The 25,589-nt window shown below is 45.9% G+C and overlaps 1 protein-coding gene across 1 annotated transcript in view; it reads right to left on the bottom strand.

The window, feature by feature from the left end:
• The window catches only part of ASTN2 (astrotactin 2), a 732,687-nt gene that overhangs the window by 329,649 nt on the left and 377,449 nt on the right, over positions 1 to 25,589 (bottom strand). The window contains exon 8 of the mRNA XM_063144970.1: positions 9,346 to 9,513. Within this exon, the coding sequence (XP_063001040.1) occupies positions 9,346 to 9,513 (168 nt within the window). The remainder of the gene's footprint in view (positions 1 to 9,345; positions 9,514 to 25,589) is intronic.

The raw sequence follows: 25,589 nt of genomic DNA, 5'->3' as shown, positions 1-25,589 counted from the left end.
TGGAGCTGATTAACATTCTGTTAGCATGAGTTGCTTGGCTGGTCATTCCTCGGTCTCCAGCTTCAAACCCGACATCCCGAGAAGATAGATCTTTGAGTGATATAAATTGTGCTGAATTGGGGTTTTATCCAGTGTTAGTCCTAGGCCATGGTTAGACCTGTCGCTATCTCGGGGATCATCCCTGTGAGTCCACATGGCACAACGGGGATCACAGCAGCAGGGAGGGACAACCCCTCCATTTGCCTGGGATAATCCTTAGGTAGGGTGACCATATGAAAAAGAGGACAGGGCTCCTGTATCTTTAACAGTCGCATAGAAAAGGGAATTTCAGCAGGTGTCATTTGTATATATAGAGAACCTGGTGAAATTTCCTCTTCATCCCAACAGTTAAAGCTGCAGGAGCCCTGCCCTCTTTTAAATCTGGTCACTCTAGTATAGCTCCTGCAGCTTTAACTGTTGTGATGAAGGGGGAATTTCACCAGGTTCTCCATATATACAAGTGACACCTGCTGAAATTCCCTTTTCTATGCAACTGTTAAAGACACAGGAGCCCTGTCCTCTTTTTCATAGGGTCACCTTTCACAACAGTTAAAGCTGCAGGAGCTATACCAGAGTGACCAGATTTAAAAGAGGGCAGCTTTAACTGCTGTGATGAAGAGGAAATTTCCCCAGATTCCCCATATATACAAATGACACCTACTGAAATTTCCTTTTCAATACAACTGTTAAAGATACAGGAGCCCTGTCCTCCTTTTCATAGGGTCACCCTACCTTAGGTCTAGCTAAGGCCACAGTTTTCGGATGAGCGTTCATACACTCCTTCTCCCTTAAGAAACAAAAAAAAACCCCAGTGGCCACAATCTCGCGCTCCGTGTGTAGACGAGGGCGACAATCTCATTATAATAAAATTGCGAGATCGTCGCCCTCCAATCCTCTCGCCTAGTCATGGTCCTACTTTGAGTATGTCTAGTGATAGGAATGGGACTCAACATTGGATACAGCCTCAATTCTCTGTATTTTTGCATCACTAAGATTACAGGATCAGTTCTCAAGACATGGTAATAAGGTTATACTGCTTTTGTTTCTGTTTTCACGTAGGGCTGCCTTTGAAGACGGTTCGGAAGGTGCAGCTCGTGCAAAATGCAGTGGCCAGATTGATTTCGGGAACCAGAAGGTTCGACCATATAACACCTGCTCTGGTCCGCTTTCATTGGCTGCCTGTATGTTTCCGAGCCCAATTCAAGGTGCTGGTTTTGACCTATAAAGTCTTACATGGCTTGGGACCACAATACCTGACAGAACGCGTCTCCCGATGTGAATATACCCGGTCACTACGTTCAACATCTAAGGTCCTCCTCCGGGTGCCTACTCCGAAAGAGGCTCGGAGTGTGGCAACAAGGGACAGGGCCTTTTCAGTGGTGGCCCCCAGACTATGGAATGATCTCCCTGACGAGGCTCGCCTGGCACCAACGCTGCTATTTTTCCAGCGCCAGGTTAAGACTTTCCTCTTTGCCCAGGCATATGGCGGCACATCTTAATCACCCACATGTTTAGTTTTTTGAACGGGTTTTAATGCTTTATGTATGTATGTTCTGTATTTTAGAATTTTAAATTTTGTATACTTGTTTTTATCTCAATTTTAGAATTTCTGTAAACCGCCCAGAGAGCCCTGGCTATGGGAGTGGTATATAAATGCAATAAATAAATAAATAAATAAATAAATATTTTTTTAAAAAAAACTTGTATTGCAAAATATCAACATCAGAAATGGATTCTTATTTCTCCCATGTTGGAATCTGTTCATGTGAACAGGAAGAAATCATTTTGAAGGCGGGAGTTTTCAAAAATAAGCTTTAATTCAATTTCGGCACGACCGCACATGCTTCCGTACTGTAGCACGCTTTCAAAGATGTTATAATGGGCTATGTAGCACATTATCTTTTTGCAAAACAGTAGAATTATTTGTAAAGCATGCAGCTATTTTGTATAAGTGTGAAAACCACCCAGAGCGCTTTGGCTATTGGGTAGTATAGAAATGTAATAAATAAATAAATAAATAAATAAAGGGATGTATTTCTTTAGTGCACATGCGTGTGCTTGGAAAAGTGAATGCATCCCTCTCTCTCCAGTGCACATACATGCCCACAGAGAAATGAATGCACCCTGTTTTAAGTGCACATGAGTGCTCACCAGTGCTACGGCGCCAGCCAGAGCACAACCTAAAATAGCATATCCTGCAGCTGCCGTGGTATATTTTATTTATTTATTTATTACATTTATATACCGCCCCATAGCTGAAGTTCTCTGGGCGGCTGACAAAAGTTAAAAACAATGAACATTAAAAACAGATATACAAAACTTTAAAAGCATAAAAACAGCAATATCCATTTAAAACAGCTATTCTGGTGTCAGTTAAAAACTCATCGTATGTTGTTAACTGCCTGGGAGAAGAGAAAAGTCTTAAATATAAACAATGTTGGCACCAGGCGAGCCTCGTTGGGGAGATCATTCCATAACTGAGGGGCCACCACTGAAAAGGCCCTCTCCCTTGCTGCCATCCTCCGAGTTTCAGGTTGACAACAGATTGTAGAACACTCTGTTTATCAAATATATATTTAGCTCAAAGGAGGAATACCTTTTGGGGTTTTAAATGAGCCAGAGATCAGTGCGGAGTAGGAAAAACAAAATACTGCATACAGCAGGTGGAACAGAGCCTTCAAGCAGTCTACAAATGATAGCGGAGCAGCGGCCATTGGCTTTTGGACCGAGATGTTTCATGAGACCACTGGCATTAGGATTGGGGTGTCACAAGCATGCCCCCTTTTTATTTATTTTTTAAAATATCTTTGGGGGGGTTATGCAAATGCCTCTAGGTGAACCATGAAGGTCCCATAGCTCAAAAGGTGCTTCACAAAAAGACTCGTGTAATTATTGGGTTCTCCGAAAGACATTAAAATGTCTCAGGGGGGATAGGGGAAGCCACTTTCTTGCAAGAGGGAAGCAACTACTTAAAAGGTTGTCACACGGAGGAGGGCCAGGATCTTTCTCCATCCTCCCAGAGTGCAGGATATGGAATAACGGGCTGAAGTTACAGGAAGTCAGATTCCGGCTGGACATCAGGAAAAACTTCCTGACTGTTAGAGCAGTATGACAATGGAATCAGTTACCTAGGGAGGTTGTGGGCTCTCCCACATTAGAGGCATTCAAGACGCAGCTGGACAACCATCTGTCAGGGATGCCTGAAGGTGGATTCCTGCATTGAGCAGGGGTTGGACCCGATGGCCTTAGAGGCCCCTTCCAACTCCACTATTCTATGATTCTATGAAAAGAGGGTTTGCCTAGTACAGAGGGTGTGTGTGTGTGTGTTTAACAGAGGAGAAAGAAAGTCCTGTAAAGGAGGGGAAAGGGGAGAGCGAAGACAAGCTAATGACGTGCTAAATTGCAACAGCACCTTCATAAAATATTCACCGTCTTAAACACGTCTAATATTAAAGATTAAATGTCCTGGGATTTGTCCTAGCGACTCCAGAGGCCTGATTTATGATCTGCCAAAAGCCGCTAACTTTGTGATTCATGACGCCAGGTTTCGAAACGTAACCTTTCCAGAGGAGGGGAAAAAAATAATTTTTTAAAAAAGAAGGTGGGTGAGGAAAGAGCTGGCTGCACGTCTGGGAAGAACTAAGTTAGCAAAGGAGGAGCTGCCCTTTCCCGGGGTGCGGAGGGAGAGCGGAAAGGGGGCGGCCCGCGTCACACGCTAATTTGTTTTAGGAACTTGCGCACCAATGGAAAGAGCCATTAAAAAACCATTTTCTCCCTCCAATGCTTAGTATGCAAGTTTCTCTCTGCCTGGCTCATTAATTCCTCGCACTTACGGCATAACAAATATGTGCTCTGCAATCAAGCGGCATTTTAAAAGGGGTCGCGATGCATAGCAATGGAGAATGGGGGTCTGTAAGGAAAAAGGGGGGAATCTTTTTTTTGCTTCTTCCTCCTCCTTCAGCCCCTGAAACTGCAGCTTCTTTTGTGGATTTGAACTCGTAAATTATTGGGGGGGGGGGGAGTGAGTGAGGGGGAGGGGAGAATGTGCATAAACTTGAATGTACTATGAATCACAGATTATAGGATCCGAGACAGATCCTAGCTGCTTTCACTGACCCTGTCCAGAGTTCAGTAACACACAACCCCTCCCCACACACACATTCCAAGTCCTCAAGGAAGAAATAATAATAGTTTGGACTTTGATTTATATACCCTCATGGCCCACAGAGACTTGGGGAAAAAAGCAAATGCTATTTCGGGCTGCATTAATAGAAGTATAGCTTCCAAATCGCACGAGGTACTGGTTCCCCTCTATTGGGCACTGGTTAGGTAATCTGTACAGCACCATGTACATTGATGGTGCTATATAAATAAATAAATAAATAAATAAATAATAATAATAACAATAATAATAATAATAATAAGTTCTGGGCTCCACAATTCAAGAAGGACGCAGACAAGCTGGAGCGTGTTCAGAAGAGGGCAACCAGGATGATCAGGGGTCTGGAAACAAAGCCCTATGAGGAGAGACTGAAAGAGCTGGGCATGTTTAGCCTGGAGAAGAGAAGATTGAAGGGAGACATGATAGCACTCTTCAAATACTTGAAAGGTGTTCAGACAGAGGAGGGACAGGATCTCTACTTGATCATCAGGACACAGACTAATGGGCTCAAGTTACAGGATGCCAGATTCCAACTGGACATCAGGAAAAACTTCCTGACTGTTAGAGCAGTATGACAATGGAACCCATTGCCTAGGGAGGTTGTGGGCTCTTCCATACTAGAGGCCTTCAAGAGGCAGCTGGACAGCCATCTGTCAGGGATGCTTGAAGGTGGATTCCTGCATCCACCGTGGGCTACATCGGTGGATTCCTGCCCTGAGCGGGGGGTTGGGCTTGATGGCCTTATAGACCCCTTCCAACTGTACTATTCTATGGTTCTATGATCCTGTGATCCACACAATGGACACCTGTTATAAAGGTTTGGGGGCAGGACTATAGGGAGATGCCTTAGATCAGGTCAGATTATGTTTCCTTTTGGCCTGATATTGGGCTTGTCTACACCTCCCGGTGATACGGAAGGAAGTGGGGAGGATCTCGTGATATGCTGATCGCGAGATCCTCCCCCTGACTTCACACACAGCGTGCGACGTTCGCCTGCCATTTTTTTTAAAAAAAAAACGTCAGGACCTGGAGCGCACCTGCGCTCCAGCACGAAAGTAAATTTTAAAAAAGGCTTGACGCTGTTCCCCACCCCACCCCCGATGGCCCTGGACTCTTCCTGCCCCAGCTCCTTCCCTCAGATGATCCCCAGTACTTGCAGGGAAGAGGGAAGAAGCTGTGCCGGCCGGACACACCACCCGCGGTCCTCGGGATCGTCCCGGGACTGCGGGAAAAAACGGGGGAAAAGGTTATGGCAATATCCCAGGGAAATTGAGGGATCATCCCTCCCTGTTCCCGGGATCCCCTGTGCATCATGTGGACACACAGGGACCGATCCCCGGGATATCGCCTGGTGTAGACATGCCCATGGTCTTCTTTGTGTGTTAGGAGCTCTCTACCTGCTTCTACGTGATCTGATTCTTGATTCACTGGAAATGCCAAGGGATGAATCTGGGATCTACTTCATGCAAACTGGACGCTCTACCACTGAGCGAAGAAGTTCCACGTTTGAGATGCATGCAAAGCGGACCAGGCACGGCATTTCCACAGGCCTTTCGATGTGTGCGGCAATTGCGCATGTGTGTCTTTCAAAACAAACACCGGCACTGCCTTCAGCGTAGGGGTTGAACATCCTTGGATCTTGCTCGTATTCCGATGATTTCACGATTAAGTCTGGTCAGGTGTTGCTGGTTTTATTTTAATTTTTTTGAGAGATACTCCCTTGGCTTCTGACCTTGGTGGTGATGCATGTTGTATTTAATCAAGATTGGCTTTGAATACTGCATAGTGCAAGAAGGAAAACTCTGCCATCACAGATTCATTCATCTCCAGGCAGATTGGTAAATTTGTGGTACAGCTTGGCATCTTGACTTGACTGAAATAAGCCTTTCCGTAAAACAGAGTCCGGAGCAGAAGCTGTAGCTGTAAGTATTGGAAACACTAATTTCATTGTTTCTCCAGGTTTTGCCGCGGCTGTCATGGAATAAAGAAGGGGGGGGGGAAACTAAAGCATTGGGGACTTTTCTTTTGCTCTTTGCTTTTACAGGGTAGGAGGGAGTCAGTGTGGTGAGTGGTTAGAGTCTTGGACGGGGACTTGGGAGATCCAGGTTCTAGTCCCCACTCAGCCATTAAGCTCACTGTGTGACTTTGGACCAGTCACTGACTACTCTCCGTCTAACCTACCTCGGAGGGTTCCAAGAGAACCAGCCGCTTCAAGGCCGAAGCGAAGGAGTAAACCAGCAACTCCCATGGGAACTTCTTACAGAGATAAGCTTGCAAAGAACATCAGACATTCTCAAACCATTTCCTAATAAATCTAACCACTAGGTACAAGGCCAGCCTTGTACCCTAGACCTGGCAGGGCATAGCTCAGCAGTTCTTTGCAGAAGCGCCTGCATGCTGAAGCCCCCAGGTTCAATCCCAAGCATCTCCAGGTAGAGTCGAAAAAACTTTTGCCTGAAACTCCGGAGACCCGATCCCAGTCAGTGTCAATAATACTGGGTTTTCAGTGTCAACAATACTGTCAAGAGGCAGCTGGACAACCATCTGTCAGGGATGCTTTAGGGTGGATTCCTGCATTGAGCAGGGGGTTGGACTCGATGGCCTTGTAGGCCCCTTCCAACTCTGCTATTCTATGATTCTATGAAATACTTGAAAGGTTGTCACACAGAGGAGGGCCAGGATCTCTTCTCGATCCTCCCAGAGTGCAGGACACGGAATAACAGGCTCAAGTTAAAGGAAGCCAGATTCCAGCTGGACATCAGGAAAAACTTCCTGACTGTTAGAGCAGTATGACAATGGAATCAGTTACCTAGGGAGGTTGTGGCCTCTCCCACCCTACAGGCCTTCAAGAGGCAGCTGGACAACCATCTGTGAGGGATGCTTTAGGGTGGATTCCTGCATTGAGCTGGGGTTGGACTCGATGGCCTTGTAGGCCCCTTCCAACTCTGCTATTCAATGATTCTATGAATGGACCCACAGTGGGACTCAATGTTAGGGTGCTTCCTATGTTTTCTTATCCTACTCGCCGGCCGACTGTGTTTTCCTTGACATTCAAATCTACAAACCAAGATACATGTCTCCGCTACGATACGCAGCCCTTGAACCAGAATGCTGCCAGTGTCCCCAAGTGACAGCTGGACGGCTCAAAGCCCAGAGGAGCAGTGATAAACAAAGAAACGTGACCTGCTTCCTGCGTCTGCTCCACTGCTTGCCTAAAATAATGAAGCCGGGAGAGTCTCCTGGTTCCATAAGCATCCGAAGAAAACTGTAGATTGATTGATTCTCTCTAGAGAAGCAGAGAGCTGCTGGCTAAATGTCAGAGGAACAATTTCTTAATCCAGTATCCAAAGACAGTTTGGGATTTTTGAGGCTGTGACACGGCGGTGTGGTGCCTTGCAGGACTGAGAGCTCACCAACTGTCAGGAGCTGCCAAGACTCAAACTCATGCTCTTTGGCTCTGCGTGTGGCAGCCTCACGTAGTCCCAATGGTGAGCCATTGAATTGCAAGTGGCTGCAGCTACTGGGACAGTGAAGAATCGTCAGGATCTGGCCTGACGCTGCCCACCCAGGCTGACCACTGGATGCTCCTGAACAGGAAGAGTATAAAGGGCTTCCCGTTGGGTAAAAAACCTTGCTCAACCAACAAAGTCTTCCTGAGTTGTGCTGTGTCCCTGTATCGTTTGGTTGCTCTTTTTTCCTGCCTCCTGGTTTGTTCCTGGCATAGGATCATAGAACAGTTAGGGTGACCATATGGAAAGGAGGAGAGGGCTCCTGTATCTTCATCAGTTGTACAGAGAACGGAATTTCAGCAGGTGTCATTGGTAGGCATGCCGCACCTGGTGAAATTCCCTCTTCATCTGGTCACTCTAGTAGGGTTCCTGCAGCTTTCCCTGTTGTGATGAAGAGGGAATTTCACCAGGTGCTGCATGCCTACAAACGTCTCCTGTTGACCTACAAAGCTTTCCACGGTCTAGCTCCTTCCTATCTCTCCTCTCTCATCTCACACTATTGCCCCGCTCGTGCTCTTCGCTCCTCTGATGCCATGCTTCTCGCCTGCCCAAGGGTCTCTACTTCCCTTGCTCGGCTTCGTCCATTTTCTTCTGCTGCCCCTTACGCCTGGCACGCTCTTCCAGAACATTTGAGAACTACAAGTTCAACCGCAGCTTTTAAAGCTCAGCTAAAAACTTTTCTTTTTCCTAAAGCTTTTAAAACTTGATTTTGTTCTGACTTTATACTGTTAGTTTTACCCTACCCAGTGCCTGTTTGCTTTCTCTTCCCCTCCTTATTGTTTTATCATGGTTTTATTAGAATGTAAGCCTATACGGCAGGGTCTCGCTATTTACTGTTTTACTCTGTACAGCACCATGTACATTGATGGTGCTATATAAATAAATAATAATAATAATAATAAAAGGACACCTGCTGAAATTCCCTCCTTTTCATATGGTCACCCTAAGAATAGTAGAGTTGGAAGGGGTCTATAAGGCCATTAAATCCAACCACCTGCTCAATGCAGGAATCCACCTTAAAGAATCCCTCACAGATGGTTGTCCAGCTGCCTCTTGAAGGCTTCTAGTGTGGGAGAGCCCACGACCTCCTCGGTCATTGGTTCCATTGTCGTACAGCTCTAACAGTCAGGAAGTTTTTCCTGATGTCCAGCTGGAATCTGGCTTCCTGTAACTTGAGCCCATTATTCCATGTCCTGACCTCTGGGATGATGATCGAGAAGAGATCCTGGCCCTCCTCTGTGTGACAACCTTTCAAGTCTTTGAAGAGTGCTATCATGTCTCCCCTCAATCTTCTCTTCTCCAGGCTAAACAGTTCTTTTGGACTCTCTTTGTTTCCAGACCCCTGGTCATCCTCGTTGCCCTCCTTTGAACCCCCTCCAGGTTGTCTGCATCCTTCTTGAAGTGTGGTGCCCAGAAATGGACGCAATACTCATGATGAAACCTAACCAGGGCCGAATAGAGAGGAACCAATTCCTCGCACAATTTGGAAGCTACACTGCCGTCTCTGAAGTTGCCTGTTTTGTTCCTGGCATAGAAGCATAGAATAGTAGAGCTGGAAGGGGCCTATAAGGCCATCCAATCCAACCCTCAGCTCAATGCAGGAACCCACCTTAAAGTATCCGACAGCACACTTACCAGTGTCCTGGTCACAGAGCTGTTCGCAGGCATCTGTAGTCCTCTGTCCACAGAGATCTCTCACCCAGGGAGAGGTGGCATTGATTTGGTAATAGAGGGAGAGTTTTGCTGGGTTCAGCCAGTCGGAGATGTCCAAATAGCTTCCCTCGCTCACGACGAAACTGCTCCCTGCAGCGGAAAGCACAGAAAATGGGAAGAGAAAACGGGTTATTTTGTGAGTGGGAGATCAGCCAGGCTGTGGCTGCAAAAGAATACAAAGTTCTCAGGCAGATCAAAGAAGCGAATGATAAACCCTCCCATCGCTCTATGTTCACCTTCTCTAAGGCCATGGCAAGATGAGGGGGTCGGAGGGCGACGCTCTTGTGATTTTATAACCGTGAGATTGTCGCCCTCGTCTACATGCAGCGCGCGACATCGCGACTGCCATTTTGGATTTGGCTTTTTTAAGGAGGAGCGCATGAGCGCTCATCTGAAAACTGTAAGCTTTTTTAAAAAAGAAAAGAAAACCCTTGATCTTCTCCCACCCCACCCCTGATGGGCACGGGTCCTGGGTCCTTACAGTTACTCACGAGGAGCCGGGACAACCCACGACGCCCAGCCACACATTCTGCAGTCTCGGGATCATCCCAAGACCATGGAAAAAGTGGGATTAAAGTGTAGAGCCATATCCCGGGCCAAGGGAGGGATCATCATGTGGACGTACAGAGATGATCCTGGGATAATCCTGGGATATAGGCCTGGTCTAGCCATGGTCCAAGGAACATGGGCATCAGAGAGCGCTCCCAGGCGATTCAAGGAAGTGAATGTTTGGTGAAAGGACAGGGTGATGAAGAAACTGCCCATTGTAGACCTTGGCTATATCGTAAAACCAAGTGTTTCACGAAGAAGCGTCACAGTTTAGTGGTAGAACACCTGCTTCACATGGCAAAGGACCCAAATTCAATCCACAATATCCCCAGGTAGGGCTGTGAAACACTACAGTGTGACTTCTGCTATCAGGCGATGTAGACTAATGTCTGGATCTACTGGACGAGCTTTGGGTGGTCTGCCATAGATGAGCAAAGGTTTCTTAACGTCTTATTGTTTAACCATAGCATCCACACAAAGGTTCTTCACCTACATTTCGCTTCTGCAATGAAGAAAGCCAGGGTAACCAGGACTGGGACCTAAGGTTTATCCTGGGATCCTCCAGGCACTGGATCCCCTGTGTGTCACCTAGATGAACAGGTTTGACCCCTGGACGATCCAGGGATAAACCTTAGGTCTAGCTATGGCCTGGGTTTTTGTGTGAAAGGACTGTGAACTCAGTTCAGCTCTGATACTGAAACAAATGCCCTGCTTTAAAAAATACTCAGAGGCACCCAGTTCTTTCATGCTAGGACTTTTTTCACCTTGCTCTGATGGATGGATCTTGGCCAGAAGCAAAAACAAAGTAGATCTCACAAGTCCGAAAATTGCCTGCCCCTGGTGTAGATGCCACGACACAGGCTCTGAACACCAGACCCAGCCGCGGCTACTCCCTGCTCAAGCCAAGCACCACTGCTTGATACGCCGGAGGCGAGGGATAAAAACCACCTTCCTCCAAACTATGTGGAGAAAGGGGTTTAAAATGGAGAAGGATTTCTATTTATATAAAATAAAACACTGTGAGTTATATGTGCTGAGGTGAATGATTGTCAGAGTGGGTGCTAAATGTGTGAACTTCAAATGATAAATGCCTTTCATCCAATCCTTTCACTCATTCACATACACACTTTCCTTTCTCTCACACAATCACTCTTGAGCTTTCTTTATTATCTGTATTGATTAATATACATCAACTACGTGCACACCACACTCCAAAGACACCACTCTCTACACTGAACCTCCAATTTCCCAGAACTTAAGTACTCTAAACACAGAGAGCACTAAAGACTCTAAGGCCACAGCTAGACCTAAGGTTTATCCTGGGATCATCCAGGGTTCACCCCTGCCTGAGCACTGGATCCCCTGTGTGTCACCTAGATGAACAGGTTTGACCCCTGGACGATCCAGGGATAAACCTTAGGGCCACAGCTAGACCTAAGGTTTATCCTGGGATCATCCAGGGTTCACCCCTGCCTGAGCACTGGATCCCCTGTGTGTCATCTAGATGAACAGGTTTGACCCCTGGATGATCCAGGAATAAACCTTAGCTCTAGCTATGGCCTAAGAGTACCTAAAAAGTCCCCCACAATCCCCTCAGTCATTCCCTTATATATCACTCCTCCGACTCCCAAGACATTCTAACTCCGCCCACTCAGGCCAACATGCTAAACTCACCACAGACTTACAAACTGCAGACATACATTTGGGAACTGACTTGTGGGGTGTAACGCCACAGTAGACAATAGATGGACAAAAGATCTGACTCAGAAGAAAGTAGCTTCCTTCATTCCTCCATCACAAATTGTTCTCCCGCACACTGTTTTGTAGAAGCCACAGACGACCGACTTGACTAGCGGTCAAAACTATAAAGCTGCAAGTTTAAGAAGCCACCAGATGGCAAATGACTGTGCAGTTTCTACCTTGTGAGTCAAGCAACAGGTCTCAAGTCACGCAGGGATTGTGTACTGAGATCTCTTTGACCAATCCTGCACTCCATACAGTGCTGGAAATGGTGTTGCTGGGATTAACTCTCACAGGGCAGGAGAAGTCCCATAAAATAATGGAACCGTCTACTTCCACCTCATGGCAAAACATTATGGATATGGAGAATGTGGAAAGAGAGACATTTTCCTCCACTCTCAAAATACTAGAATCCAGGCTCATCCCATGAAGCTGATGGGTGGGAGATCCAGGACAAATAAAAGGAAGTCCTTCTTCACACAGTGCAGAGTTAAATTATGGAACCCACTACCACAAGATGTAGTGATGGCCACCCATTTGGATGGCTTTAAAAGGGGGTTGGATAACTTCCTGGAGGCAAAGGCTATCAAGGGCTACTAGCCCTGATGGTTGTGTGCTATCTCCAGTATTCGAGGCAGTAAGCTTGTGTGCACCAGTTGCTGGGGAACATGGGTGGGAGGGTGCTGTTGCACCATGTCCTGCTTGTTCATCCCTGGCCGATGGCTGGTTGGCCACAGTGTGAACAGAGTGCTGGACTGGATGGACCCTTGGTCTGATCCAGCATCAGGGCACTTCTTATATTCTTATTATTGCCCAGAAAATGTCTACCTGTCTCTGGTTCGACAAGTTAGCTGAACATTTGGCCAAATACTTCAATATATATAAATATATATATATATATATATATATATATATATATATATATATATCAAAAATGCCTTTCCCCAATGGACTGGTGGGAATATGCATCTTCTAATTAGGGAAATTGATTTTCAGTTGAGCCCAATCATTTCCTTTTCTAACGTTTGAAGCCCAACATCACTTTGGGGGATTTTGCAAATGCCAAGGTCCTCATTAACTCTGATCTCCAATTACATTGATTATAAGGCTGTTTTCAGAATTTTCCAGCAGAGATCATATGGGGTTGGAGGGTGGAATCCTACTATCATGCCACATTTTGCAAATTTAATATCATGGAAACTAGTACAAACCATGGAAGGATTTATCAAAGTGGGAGAGACCAAAAACTATGAGAGCTCTGTGCAGCTGTTCTATCTTTGGTCGATGGACAGAGCCAAGCAGGTGTCAATGTTGTCATTATGCTCTTTCTAGGAGACAGGGGAAGCAGGCTTGCAATGGTTTCTGGTCCCCTGGCTAGAGATGTAAAATTTCTAGAAATTTTAAAGCCATGGGAGAAAATATATTTCTTTTCTGAGGGGTTTTAAGGGGAAAAACGGAATATTTTATAGAATCATAGAATCTTAAAATAGTATAGTTGGAAGGGGCCTACAAGGCCACTGAGTCCAACCTCCTGTCCAATGCAGGAATCCACCCTAAAGCATCCCTGACAGATGGTGGTCCAGCTGCCTCTTGAAGGCCTCTAGTGTGGGAGAGCCCACAACCTCCCTAGGTAACTGGTTCCATTGTCGTACTGCTCTAACAGTCAGGACGTTTTTCCTGATGTCCAGCTGGAATCTGGCTTCCTTTAACTTGAGCCCGTTATTCCGTGTCCTGCACTCTGGGAGGATCGAGAAGAGATCCTGGCCCTCCTCTGTGTGACAACCTTTTAAGTCTTTGAAGAGTGCTCTCATGTCTCCCCTCAATCTTCTCTTCGCCAGGCTAAACAGGCCCAGTTCTTTCAGTCTCTCTTCATAGGGCTTTGTTTCCAGACCCCTGATCATCCTGGTTGCCCTCCTCTGAACACGCTCCAGCTTGTCTGCATCCTTCTTGAATTGTGGAGCCCAGAACTGGACGCAATACTCTAGATGTGGCCTAACCAGGGCCAAATAGAGAGGAACCAGTACCTCACATGATTTGGAAGCTATACTTCTATTAATGCAGCCCAAAATAGCATTTGCCTTTCTTGCAGCCATATCGCACTGTTGGCTCATATTCAGCTTGTGATCTACAATTCCAAGATCCTTCTCATTTGTAGTATTGCTGAGCCATGTATCCCCCATCTTGTAACTGTGCCTTTGGTTTCTATTTCCTAAATGTAGAACTTGGCATTTATCCCTGTTAAATTTCATTCTGTTGTTTTCGGCCCAGCACTCCAGGATAAGTTCCTGGAAGTGAAGGCTACTAGCCCTGATGGTTGTGTGTTATCTCCAGTATTTGAGGCGATAAGCCTGTGTGCACCAGTTGCTGGGGAACATGGGCGGGAGGGTGCTGTTGCACCATGTCCTGCTTGTTCATCCCTGGCTGATGGGCCACTGTGAGAACAGAGTGCTGGACTAGATGGACCCTTGGTCTGATCCAGCAGGGCACTTCTTACAGTATGTTCTTAAAATAAAACAATCCATAATCCATTTTTTCTTTCGTTCCCCCGCCCCAATCTTTCCAATTTTTAGCTAAACCCAAAAAACATTCCCCTCTTATTTTTTCCAGTTTTTCCCAGGCCCTCACATCTCTACCCCTAGCCAATGGCAGAGGACAGATCATGCTTTCTTTCAGCTCTGCAGTCCCAGGACATCAGCACTGCTTTATCTACCAGCACTGTTGGCAGAAATACAGCTACAGCGTAGAAAGAATTTATGCCTAGGCCTCCGAAAGACCATGCAATGGCCAGAACCAGAAACTGCTAGGGGAGAAAGAGAGCCAAGCGCCTGTTTCTTCAAAGGCGTCCCAGAATGCATAGCCTCCAGCATGACTGGTTCTCAGTTGTTCAAGGGTCCCCAGGGACATACAGCCATTGTTTTGTTATATTATTTTCCTCCTTTGCTCTATCCCCCCGACCATATCAAAGCAGAGTTTGCTACAGCAGCTTCAGAAGTTCAAATGCCTCATCCAGAGGTCTCCGTCAAAGTTCAGTAAGCCTGCTTAAACGCTTCCACAGGAGAGACTTGAAGTTTTTGACATTTCAGAAAAATATATATTGTGTTTCTATTACAAAATGGGGTAAAACATACCCAGACTTTGTTCCTTTCCCTTGTTAAATCTCGCAAGAAACAAAGAGGCAGGCGAAAATACTTGACTGTTATTCTTTTCCTTTTCCCACATTTCCCCCCTCTCTGTTTTTTTTTTTATTTTTATTTTATTTTTTAGAAAATCCAAAAGCTTCCTATTGCAACATAAATAATTTATTTTTCACTAAAAAAAAATTACTGACAGAGTGGTCTGTTCCTACCTTTCTCATTTTAGAATTACTCCCCCACTGTCACAATCTATGGGAGAGTTACAGACAGCTCAATAGGGGGGGGGGGGTTTGTCATTAAAAGCACTTTATTTAAAATCTATCCAGTATTTCCACTTTAAAAAATAAGGCAGCTTATAAATGTAACCGGAAGCGATGCTAAAATAAAACTGTCAATATCTCTCTCGTTTTTTGAGCCGTGAGGAATAACGGCAGAAGAATAAGAGCAAAACTCCCTAGCAATGGAATTCCAGAGACAGGTTGTCACCAAAAGAGTTCCTTTACCTAGTAGACATTTGTCAGACTTCTAAAGGAGAAGAAATCCAGATAACAGCCCCAGAAGATTATCTTAGGGCACAATCCTATGTAAGTTTAGACAGAAAAAAGTCCTATAACTCCCCTTTACTATTGTAATCATAGAATAGTAAAGTTGGAAATGGCCTATAAGGCCGTCGAGTCCAATCCCCTGCTCAAGGCAGGAATCCACCCTAAAGCATCCCTGACAGATGGTTGTCCAGCTGCCTCTTGAAGGCCTCTAGTGTGGGAGAGCCCACCACCTCCCTAGGTAACTGGTTCCATTGTCGTACTGCTCTAACAGTCAGGAAGTTTTTCCTGATGTCCAGCCAGAATCTGGTTTCCTGTAACTTGAGCCTATTATTCCGTGACCTGCATTCTCAGATGATTGAGAAGAGATCCTGGCCCTCCTCTGTGTGGCAACCTTTCAAGTTTTCAAAGAGTGCTCTCATGTCTCCCCTCAATCTTCTCTTCTCCAGGCTAAACGTGCCCAGTCGGGCCTCCAAGGGGAGGGCATTTCACAGTCAGGGTGCCACAACAGAGAAGGCCCTCTCCCATGTCCCATCATAGCGTATGTTTTGTGCTGGTAGGACGCGGAGGAGGGCTCCTCCAATGGATCTCAAGTCTGGGGCAGGCAGATATAGGGAGAGGCGCTCCCTCAAGTATTGAGGTCCCAAGCCGCTTAGGGTTTAATTACCAACACCTTGAATTCCGACCGGAAGCGTATAGGCAGCCAATGAAATTCCTTATGTGGTCTAAAACACCTTAAGAAATAAAATAAAAATGAGGAGTAGAAGGAAGCCTGGCGGATACCAAAAGAAATTTGTGGACACATTTGTGCCCATAAGCATTGGAGAACCCAGATGTAAACAGGGTGATTCTTCTAGTACCGTAATATTTGGGTAAGCAGTGGTATATTGAATATTGCCCAGAAACAGACTGGAAACCAGTAGCGCTCTCCCAACGTTGGTGAGATGTGATCACTACAGCAAGCTCTGATTAACCATCTTAACGCTGTGATTTAAAGCAATTTTGTTTCCCAGTACTTTTCAAGGGCAGTCCCAAGTATAACACAAAGGGAGCGCTATGGTTTAGTCTTATGAGGAGGAGTTCCAACAAGTCCTGGGTTCAAGCGCTCTCCATTCCTCCAGCATGGCTGGGAGATCTGAAGTTTTCACTTCTCTTTCAGATTAACGAGTTTAATGTTACAGCTGAACCCTGAACTGTGGTTAATCTCAACTGCGGTTTGTTCAAGCAAGCCAACATCATCATCATCATCATCATCATCATCATCATAATAATAATAATAATAATAATAATATATTTCTTACCCGCCTCTCCGATTGGATCGAGGCGGACATCAACAGCAATCATAAAATACCTAAAATACTGATTAAAAACATAGCATTCACTGTTTAAAACATCCTAAAAGCATCCTAAAAGTATCCTAAAATTCCACTGGATAGGCCTGCCAGAAGAGATCAGTCTTGATAGCTTTCTTGAATGCTAAAAGACTGTCAGGCTGATGAGTCTTCTCCCGCAGGCTATTCCACAGTTTGGGAACAGCAGAAGAGAAGGTCCTCTGGGTAACAGTTGTTAATCTAGTCTTTGCTGACTGAAGTAGATTCTTCCCAGAGGACCTGAGTGTGCGGGGCGGATTGTATGGGAGAAGGCAATCCCGCAGGTAGCCTGGACCCAAACTATGCAGGGCTTTAAAGGTGATAACCAACACTTTATACTTCGCCCGGAAACTAATTGGCAGCCAGTGAAGAGATTTTAAGACTGGTGTAATGTGGTCCCCCCTAGATGTACCAGTGACCAACCTGGCTGCCATATTTTGAACTAGTTGAAGTTTCCGGACAAGCCACAAAGGTAGCCTAGACCGTGTTGATGGTTTGAAGTTGGCTTGTTTCAAGAAACCGCAGCTAAAGTTAACCACATTTTCTTGGGTTTGAACAACAAAGCAGACCCCTGCTAATTTAAAAAGAGAAAGGGAATGAAAGCCCGGATGTCACCAAAACCCAAAAGCAAGAATTGGTTACGTTTTGCCTCCGCGCCCAGTCGGATTCAATGTCAATGTGAAGAAAGAAAAACCAGACATGGTAAATACAGTTCTCAATCACTACCAGCAAACTCCAGAATCCACAAGGCATATTTCTTTCTTCTCATATCCGTGAGTTCGGTAGATGCAATACACAGGCAATGAGATAATGAACCAACTCCATAAACTGGAAGCTAATCCTTCATATCCAGTGAATTACTCTGCAATTTGCACCTTTCGCCGTATTGCAGCTTGTTCAGCTGTGAGATGTAACAAGCGTGGGGGGGGGGGGAGTTGACACACACAGGTGTAAACACCTGGATAAACATAAATAATATCAAGTTACCTTTACGGGTGAGAGAGAGAGAGACTGAGTTTGTGTGTTCCCCCCCACCAAAAAAAGAAAGAACAACCCACCCTCAAACAGTTTCAAGCAACACATTTAATTAAAAGCAAACGGAGAGGCGATTCCAAGCCCAGCGTTCGTCTGCAGAGATCAAGAGGAAAATTAGGGGAAAGCTGGTAATAGCTGCCTCCAATTCCGTGAGCATCGCGGTGGAGACAGCCATGGGGAAAGGAGATAAACAATCTTCAGATGAAACAATTAAAGTTCAGTTGCACGCCAATCATGGCATGGTATTTGGGAGCTAAATGAAGTCACGGCTTATTTAGCACTCTGCCATCGTGGGAATAGCCTACAAAACCAACAGAGCTAGTTTTAATTTGCAGATCCTCCTGGTCTTCTAGACCCAGTCCTTCCATTGCAGCCAAGACAGGTATGCTACTAACTGGGATTTATACCTTCACTTCAATGAACCTGTCCATCAGCAACCAGCCAGTGACCCATGCAAATATAAACTTACTGGCCAGGGGCAAACTTCTTCCACCTCATTGTCTAGCAGCACTGGGCACGTGTTTCGACACCGTTCTAGTATTAATTTAGCATTTCACGGTCATGCACGATGCATACAAAACCTCAGGGCAATTGCAGACTCTCATTAGAACAGGCCAGGCTGTACTCTGATTACTCATGAGGGAGAAATAGCTTTTTTTGGGGTGGGGGAATGGCACAGGGTTTCATTCCAGCATCTGCCCCCAAACTCAATCAATCGACACATATACCCTTCAGCTGTGTTCCCGCACAGCAAGGCAGGTGCCACAAATGGCTGTGTGAAGGCCACGCCTGCCGCACAAGGCGTAGGTCAGCCGGCAAACGGCCAGGACCATGGATAGCGCATGGTAGAACTGGAGGCAGAAATTAGATTAGATGGGAGGACCACGGACAAGTATGACAGTTAACATGGGAGTGGCGTCGAGGAAATGTGTGAATGGGCTGTTTTGTCTGTGCCCACCCTGTTTTGATGTAAGCCCTTTCTATTAGAAATCAAGTTCTATAGCAATTTGACCCAAACTGTAGCCGAAAATATATTGAGCGACACTTGCTCAACCAACAAGAAGTGTTGACACATTAGCCAGCGTGTGAGCCTCCCAGCAAGGACAGGAGGAGTAGTAACCTCAAAGGAACAGATGTTCCAGGATTGCAATACCCATCTACGTATTGTTTTTCTAGTCTTAGAATTAGCTACACTCTGCACATGCATAAATGCCTTGTCTATCATTGGTTACTGTATTGCAAAACTGTATTAGGATTGGTTTATTATATGAGGAAGTTCTGTTTGTTGCTTCTGAGGATGTTACCTATAAGTAGCTTAGCTTTGCCTGCAACTAGTGGGCAGTCCTTCAGAGCCTCTAGGGTTTGCCACCTTGCAGCACTGCAGGATGTTCGTAATAAAACTTTTCCAAGATGAGAGAAATGGTGTCTTGAGAGTCTTTGACCGCCACTCAGCGAACCAAGGGAACCTGCCCTTTTGGGTTCCTCCACGTTGGTGCTCCAGCACTGGCCTGCATCTAGCGGAACGTTTAGATAGTCTACGGAGATCTGAGTGCAATCATGTTATCTTAGGCCTTAGCTAGACCAGAGTTTATCCCGGGCCGAACCCCGGGATCTTCCCTGTGCGTCCCTAGGGGATCCCGGGATCAGGGAGGGATCACCCCTCCCTTGCCCCGGGATACAGCCCTACACTTTGGGTCCGCTTTTTCCGCGGTCTCGGGCTGAGCCTGAGACTGTGGAGCGTGTAGCCCATTTCTGTGGGTTTACCCGGCTCCGCGCGATTACTTGAGCGGAGCCAGGAGGGGTAGGGTGGAGGGAGCAGGGTAATGACTTTATTTTTTTAAAAAAGCCTTACCTTTGCACACGAGCGTTCGTGCGCTCTATCTTCTTTTTAAAAAATTAAAAATGGCGGGCGCGACACCTCTCTTCCGGAGGTCGCCGTGCCTTACGTGTAAACGAGGGTGAGATCTCACGTTAATCGCAACGCGAGATCACTCCTCCTCCATCCAGGATTATCCGGTAGGTCTAGCTAAGGCCTGTGAGGGTGCCTGCTCAATAGTTAACAGGCCACATTCTAATACACAATTAATTCTAATTCCCATGGCTTCAAAATTTCCGGAAATTTTACATCTCTAGGCTCGCCGCAACAGCACTTTTGACATATTCCTGAAAGCTTATCAAACGTGGCAATATTTCAGTCTCCCCCAGTGGGGCAGGGGGGACCAAGGGTTCTGCAGGAGGGGATACCCTATACATCTTTGCTGTCGTTCAACATCTCCACCACCTAGCTGGGCTTTCATCGAGGTGTACCGGGTTATGCACGAATGGGCCTCAGTTTCCTTTCCGTGACCGGGGGCTCCCAAGCATACTCTGTAGTGCTTTCGTCATTTCTGCCGCTCCCCGGGGACATTTAGTTTCCCGCACAATTCTTAGAGACTCGTAACAATCCCGATTTCGTAATGGCTGCCTCACATAGCTCCCTCCTTCTCCATATGCTGGGGTGCCCCCTCATCAGCCTCTCTCGCTAACCCGCAGATCCGACGGTGTTCCTCTGCCGTATATAACACGTAGACTGGTTGTAAAAACACCAGCCTTGTTTTAATTGACATCGTATTTCAACCTGCCGTTCTGCAAGGACAAACTCCCGGCCCGGCCCTCCGGTGTCCTTTGCTCCAGACCTCAGCTCCCGGACTTTTGCTTACCGCAGTGACACAAGCTTCGTGCACATTTAACTGAGCCGTGCCTAATAAATTCACGGAGGATTAATCTTTTGGACGGAACAGGAGCTCTCTTCTCCTCCCTCCCCCCATGTCTAATCTCAACCTCCTGCCCTTATATTTCTGTTTAACAACCATGTTAGAAGGCCTGCACTGCGATCCAAAAAAGACTCTGTATAAGTTATACGATGCCATATATTACGAGCAATGAAAGTTGGTTTTTTTTATCATCACTCAGAGCTTTTGAAAACTTAAGAGGGCTGAGAATTTGATTACTCCAGTAGCTGGTGGCAGGTATGGTGGTGGGTGAGTGGACTAGCCACAGAGAAAGCTCAACTTTTATGCCCAGTGCCCTGACTCACTCAAAAGGTTCCAGCTAAAGACTTTCCCCTCAACAGGGTCTTCTTTCCCCGCTGATTCTGCCAAGCCTTTTCCTTTGACCAATTCTGGCCTGTTCGCATTGGTTTCCGAGCCAAATTCAAGGTGCTGGTTTTGACCTATAAAGCCTTACACGGCGTGGGATCACAATACCTGATGGAATACCTCTCCTGACATGAACCTACCCGCTCACTGTACTCTACAACTAAGGTCCTCCTCTGAGGGAAGCTCGGAGGATGGCAACAAGGGAGAGGGTCTTTTCAGTGGTGGCCCCCCAATTATGGAATGATTTCGACAAGGCTCACCCGGAGCCAACATTGTTATCTTTTCGGCGCCAGGTTAAGACCTTTCTCTTCTCCCAGGCATTTAACAACATGAGCTGAGTTTGTTTGTTTTTAACGGACCCCAGAATAGCTGTTTTTATAAGATAATGTTGTTTTAATGCTTTTTATGTTTTGAAACTTTGTATATTTGTTTTTAACGTTTACTGTTTTAAACTTTTGTGAACCATAAATGCAATAAATATATAAAATGCATAAATGCGTAAATAAATAAATAAATAAATAAATAAACTGACAAGTGCCATGACCCAGGGTTCCTCTTTCCACTCCTCAGAAGGAAAAGGCTATGATTTAGACCTCTCAGACCCAGAAAAAGATATGGCCACAGAAGCAGCATTCAACATCTCTCTTCCCTGACAGCACATGGCCCCAGGACAACCCATGAAAGCACCCCTACCCTGCTTCCAGAGGAGGTTGTACTGTCAGCATCCAGAAATTCTGGTTCTGAAGCCACCCCCACACCCCAGTTGCCTCCATACCATCACAGCCAAAAGCTTCAAAATCAAAGCACAGTTTACTAAAGATTTCATGCAATACGTGCAGGGACCTATGAAGCCGAAGTCCTATTTAAGGCTCAGTCTGAGTCTGCCAGTTGTTGGAGCAACAAGCAAGCTGAGCTTGTCTGGGGTACAACCCAGCCCTTCTCAAAGCTCTCCATGGTGCTATCTACTCCTTGCTTTGCTTAACTGGTAGCTGGCCTTGGCTTTGGCTGACGTCACTTCTGGAATCTCCCCTGTGCTGACAGTCCTGGAGCTTGATCATTGCTATGCATGACCTTGCCTATTGGATCTGAACCTTGACTAGTGATCCAGCCTCTCAGCACCTCAGCCCTGACTTGACCAGACCCGGCTCACCAAACTCTAGAGCTGAGTTTGCTTATTGAAACCTGGACACCAGAGTACCCTCAACCAGGCTGACCCCTTTGCTCTGCAGGACCTGCGACCTGAAATGGCACAGTAGGTGTCAATTAACCACAGAACAAAGCATGCAGGGCTCATGGCATTGCACACCCCACATTTTCACACCACTCACACACAGATTGAGCTTTCTTGTTTTAATTGGATTTTATTTATGGCACTGTGCCAAGAACAAAAAGGCAATCTGACATTTAAAAATGCAATCACCACCTCTAACAGTGACTCCAGTTTAAGTACATGTTTTAAACTCTTCGGCGGTGATCCTTTTTTCTATCTCATTTCTTGGTGTGACCATATAGTAAAATCCCCTGATGAACTGATAAATTGGGGGGGGGGGGGGAGAGGGGGGAGAGGAAATTAACATCCATGCCCCCACCGTTTAATTCGGTATGTTTCAGGAAATCAGATCATTACTTTTATAAGATTGGAGTGTGTTGTGGTTGTTTTGTTGTGGTTGTTTATTTCCGTGAAAACAAACAAGTACTCGTGATTAGACAGAATTTTGAAAATGAATGAGCCGTTCCAGCTACAATGTTAACAAAAAAAAACAACATCTCCCGTATGTACCTTTGATTTTTAAGAGCATATGTTTCCTGGAAAAAATAAGCACAAAACTTGAAACTGCTAAATTTATTTTAAAGTCCAAGAAATACGTCATGCCAATTATAGCAAACAAATTGGAAAGGAACGTCTATGGGTCTAAAATGCATTATTTAATAGGAATATCACCTCCAAATCATCCCCCCAACTCACACACGCGCGCACACACACACTCAGCATCACTCACTCCAAACAAACACACGCATGAACACATGCATACACTCAAAGACCCCATGCACCCCATTCACCCATACATTCTCTCTCTCTCTCTCTCTCTCTCTCTCTCTCTCTTCTGGGCGCATTCCGGAAGTCCGAACGTGGAGCCGGCCCACCCCCACCCCAGCGTCCCTGGCTTCGCTTCGGATGGGCGGGCGCGGGGCGCCATCTCGCCCGCCCAGGCCCAGCTGAACCCTCGGGCCGGGCCGGCTCACAGCCAATGGGCGTTAGTGCTGTGCTGTACCCGGCGCCCCTCTTAGCTTGGCGCTCTAGGCGGCCGCCTGAGTGGCCTCTATGGTAGCACCGGCCCTGCCCACCCTAGAGGCCTTCAAGAGGCAGCTGGACAACCATCTGTCAGGGATGCTTTAGGGTGGATTCCTACATTGAGCAAAGGGTTGGACTCCATGGCCTTATAGGCCCCTTCCAACTCCGCTATTTTGTGATTCTCAGATATGGATCAATGGGGAAATGAACACAGTTTGGGCAGAATAAAATGACTGACATTTCCCCCACCATTACCGTTTCGAAGTTTTTGTTGCCACCCCCAGCCCACTCCTCCCCCATTCCCCGCACTCCTGTTATTAAAATGATCCCCAGAATCAAATTTAAGGATTGATACTGCATCACAACGCGTGCAGTTTGCAGAGACACTTCACAACTGTTCCTTGAGTCTCTGTTTTGCTGCTCGTCTCTGTTAGGGAATTGGAACTGCGTCACTAATGTGCACAAAACAAACCTTCAGAGCTTTGATCAAAACTAAAGATGCATAATGGGGTAGATGTAACTATCTGTTCTGTATCCCTTGGAAGCATTGTCATGCGCGCGGAACCTCTCAGGTCCTACGTGTCGTGCTCATGCATGTGTTTTGTTCTGAGGGTGCGTTACTCCCCAGGACTCAACCGGTTGCTTGCAGATGGGCCTCGGAACTAGTGTGACCCCTGAGACATCATCGGGTAATAACACATGTAATAATTGCCGATGGTCCCAACAGATCCAAGCCATGCCAAATCCGTGCCTGTTTTAAGGTTCAGACCAATAACCGATGTTGAAAGGGACCAGAGGCTGTGGGCGGGGGGGAGATGAAATCGGTGGTTTGTGGGCGTATAGTAGGGTGACCATATGGAAAGGAGGACAGGGCTCCTGTATCTTTAACAGCTGTATTGAAAAGGGAATTTCAGCAGGTGTCATTTGTATATGTGGGGAACCTGGTGAAATTCCCTCTTCATCACAACAGTTAAAGCTGCAGGTGCCCTGCCCTCTTTTAAATCTGGTCACTCCAGTGTAGCTCCTGCGGCTTTAACTGTTGTGATGAAGAGGGAATTTCACCAGGTGCGACATGCGTGCAAATGACACCTGCTAAAATTCCCTTTTCTATGCAACTGTTAAAGATACAAGCGGCCTGCCCTACTTTTCATATAGTCACTCTAGTAGACACCCCACTACCACCACATTTGGTAAGGGCACCCGGACAAGGGACAGAATTTTGAGAATTTTATTTTAGTTCAGAAATCACTCAAAAATGCCCTTTTCATCCTTCCAAATGGGAGCACCTTTTCACTGAAAATGTCCACCAATTCCCAAACTTGCATTCAAGGTCTGTCTGGCGCCTACACTGTCCTCTTTTCGTCGCCAGCTGAAGACCTTTTTATTCTCTCAGTATTTTAACACTTAATTTTAACTTAAATTTAATTTTTGCTGTTCTAACTCTGTATTTTAATCTTGTATCAATTTTGCTGCGTGGTTTTATCCTGGTTGTGCTTTTTATACTGTATTTTGTATTTGTGTTTTTAACCTGTTGGTTGTTTTATTATGGTTTTAATTTCTGTCAACCGCCCAGAGAGCTTCAGCTATTGGGCGGTATAAAAATGTAATAAATAAATAAATAAAAATAAAAATGTTCCCAAAATGCACACTTGAAAAACGTCCAACCTTCTTAAAATGCACAGTTTTCTCAACATGCACGGACTTTCTCAAAACGTGCGGATTTAAAATCACCCACGCTTCTGGACTAACCGAAGTTTCCAGACTGTTTTCAAAGACTCCCCACATTTAATGCATCGCCGTAATCCAAAAAGGGAGGTTAACAGAGCATGAATATATGTTGCAAGGCTATCTCTGTGTAGGGTAATGATTTCAAGGCTGTACTGTTGTCATCTCTGCTGTTCAGGATGCGGCTCTGTATTTCAATATTAAAAGATATCGTCGGGAATATTTTAAAAGGTGAAACCAGCCATGGTGAAATTGACACTGAGCTGTCCCTTGTACTAGGACTATAACTTTTAGCAGGAAACATGTCTCTCAGCCCTCAGGTTTTCCATCATCCCACCACTAAATGCAATCCCTCTTAGAACAGGAGGAAAGACGCCGAAAGAAAATGAAATACACTCTCCATACTATTACTGTAAAAAATGGAATCACTTACGCGCCGGTCCCCCTGGAAAAAAAAAAGGCTACAGAGCAAATTATGCAAGTATTCAGAAACTTGCATAGTGCTGCCAATGAAATACCAATAAAACAGATTAATGCCCTTGGAACTGGGGAGGACATGGGGTGATCTCCCATCCAGGCTTAATGACTTTTCTAAAGAGAAAGAAGAGAGGGGGCCTGGTGGAACGGCCCACAAAAGAATG

The sequence above is a fragment of the Elgaria multicarinata genome, chromosome 19 (assembly GCF_023053635.1).
Source record: "Elgaria multicarinata webbii isolate HBS135686 ecotype San Diego chromosome 19, rElgMul1.1.pri, whole genome shotgun sequence".
Taxonomy (NCBI): Eukaryota; Metazoa; Chordata; class Lepidosauria; order Squamata; family Anguidae; genus Elgaria; species Elgaria multicarinata.
Note: the sequence above shows the minus strand (reverse complement) of the source record. Positions and strands in the feature narration are given on the sequence as shown.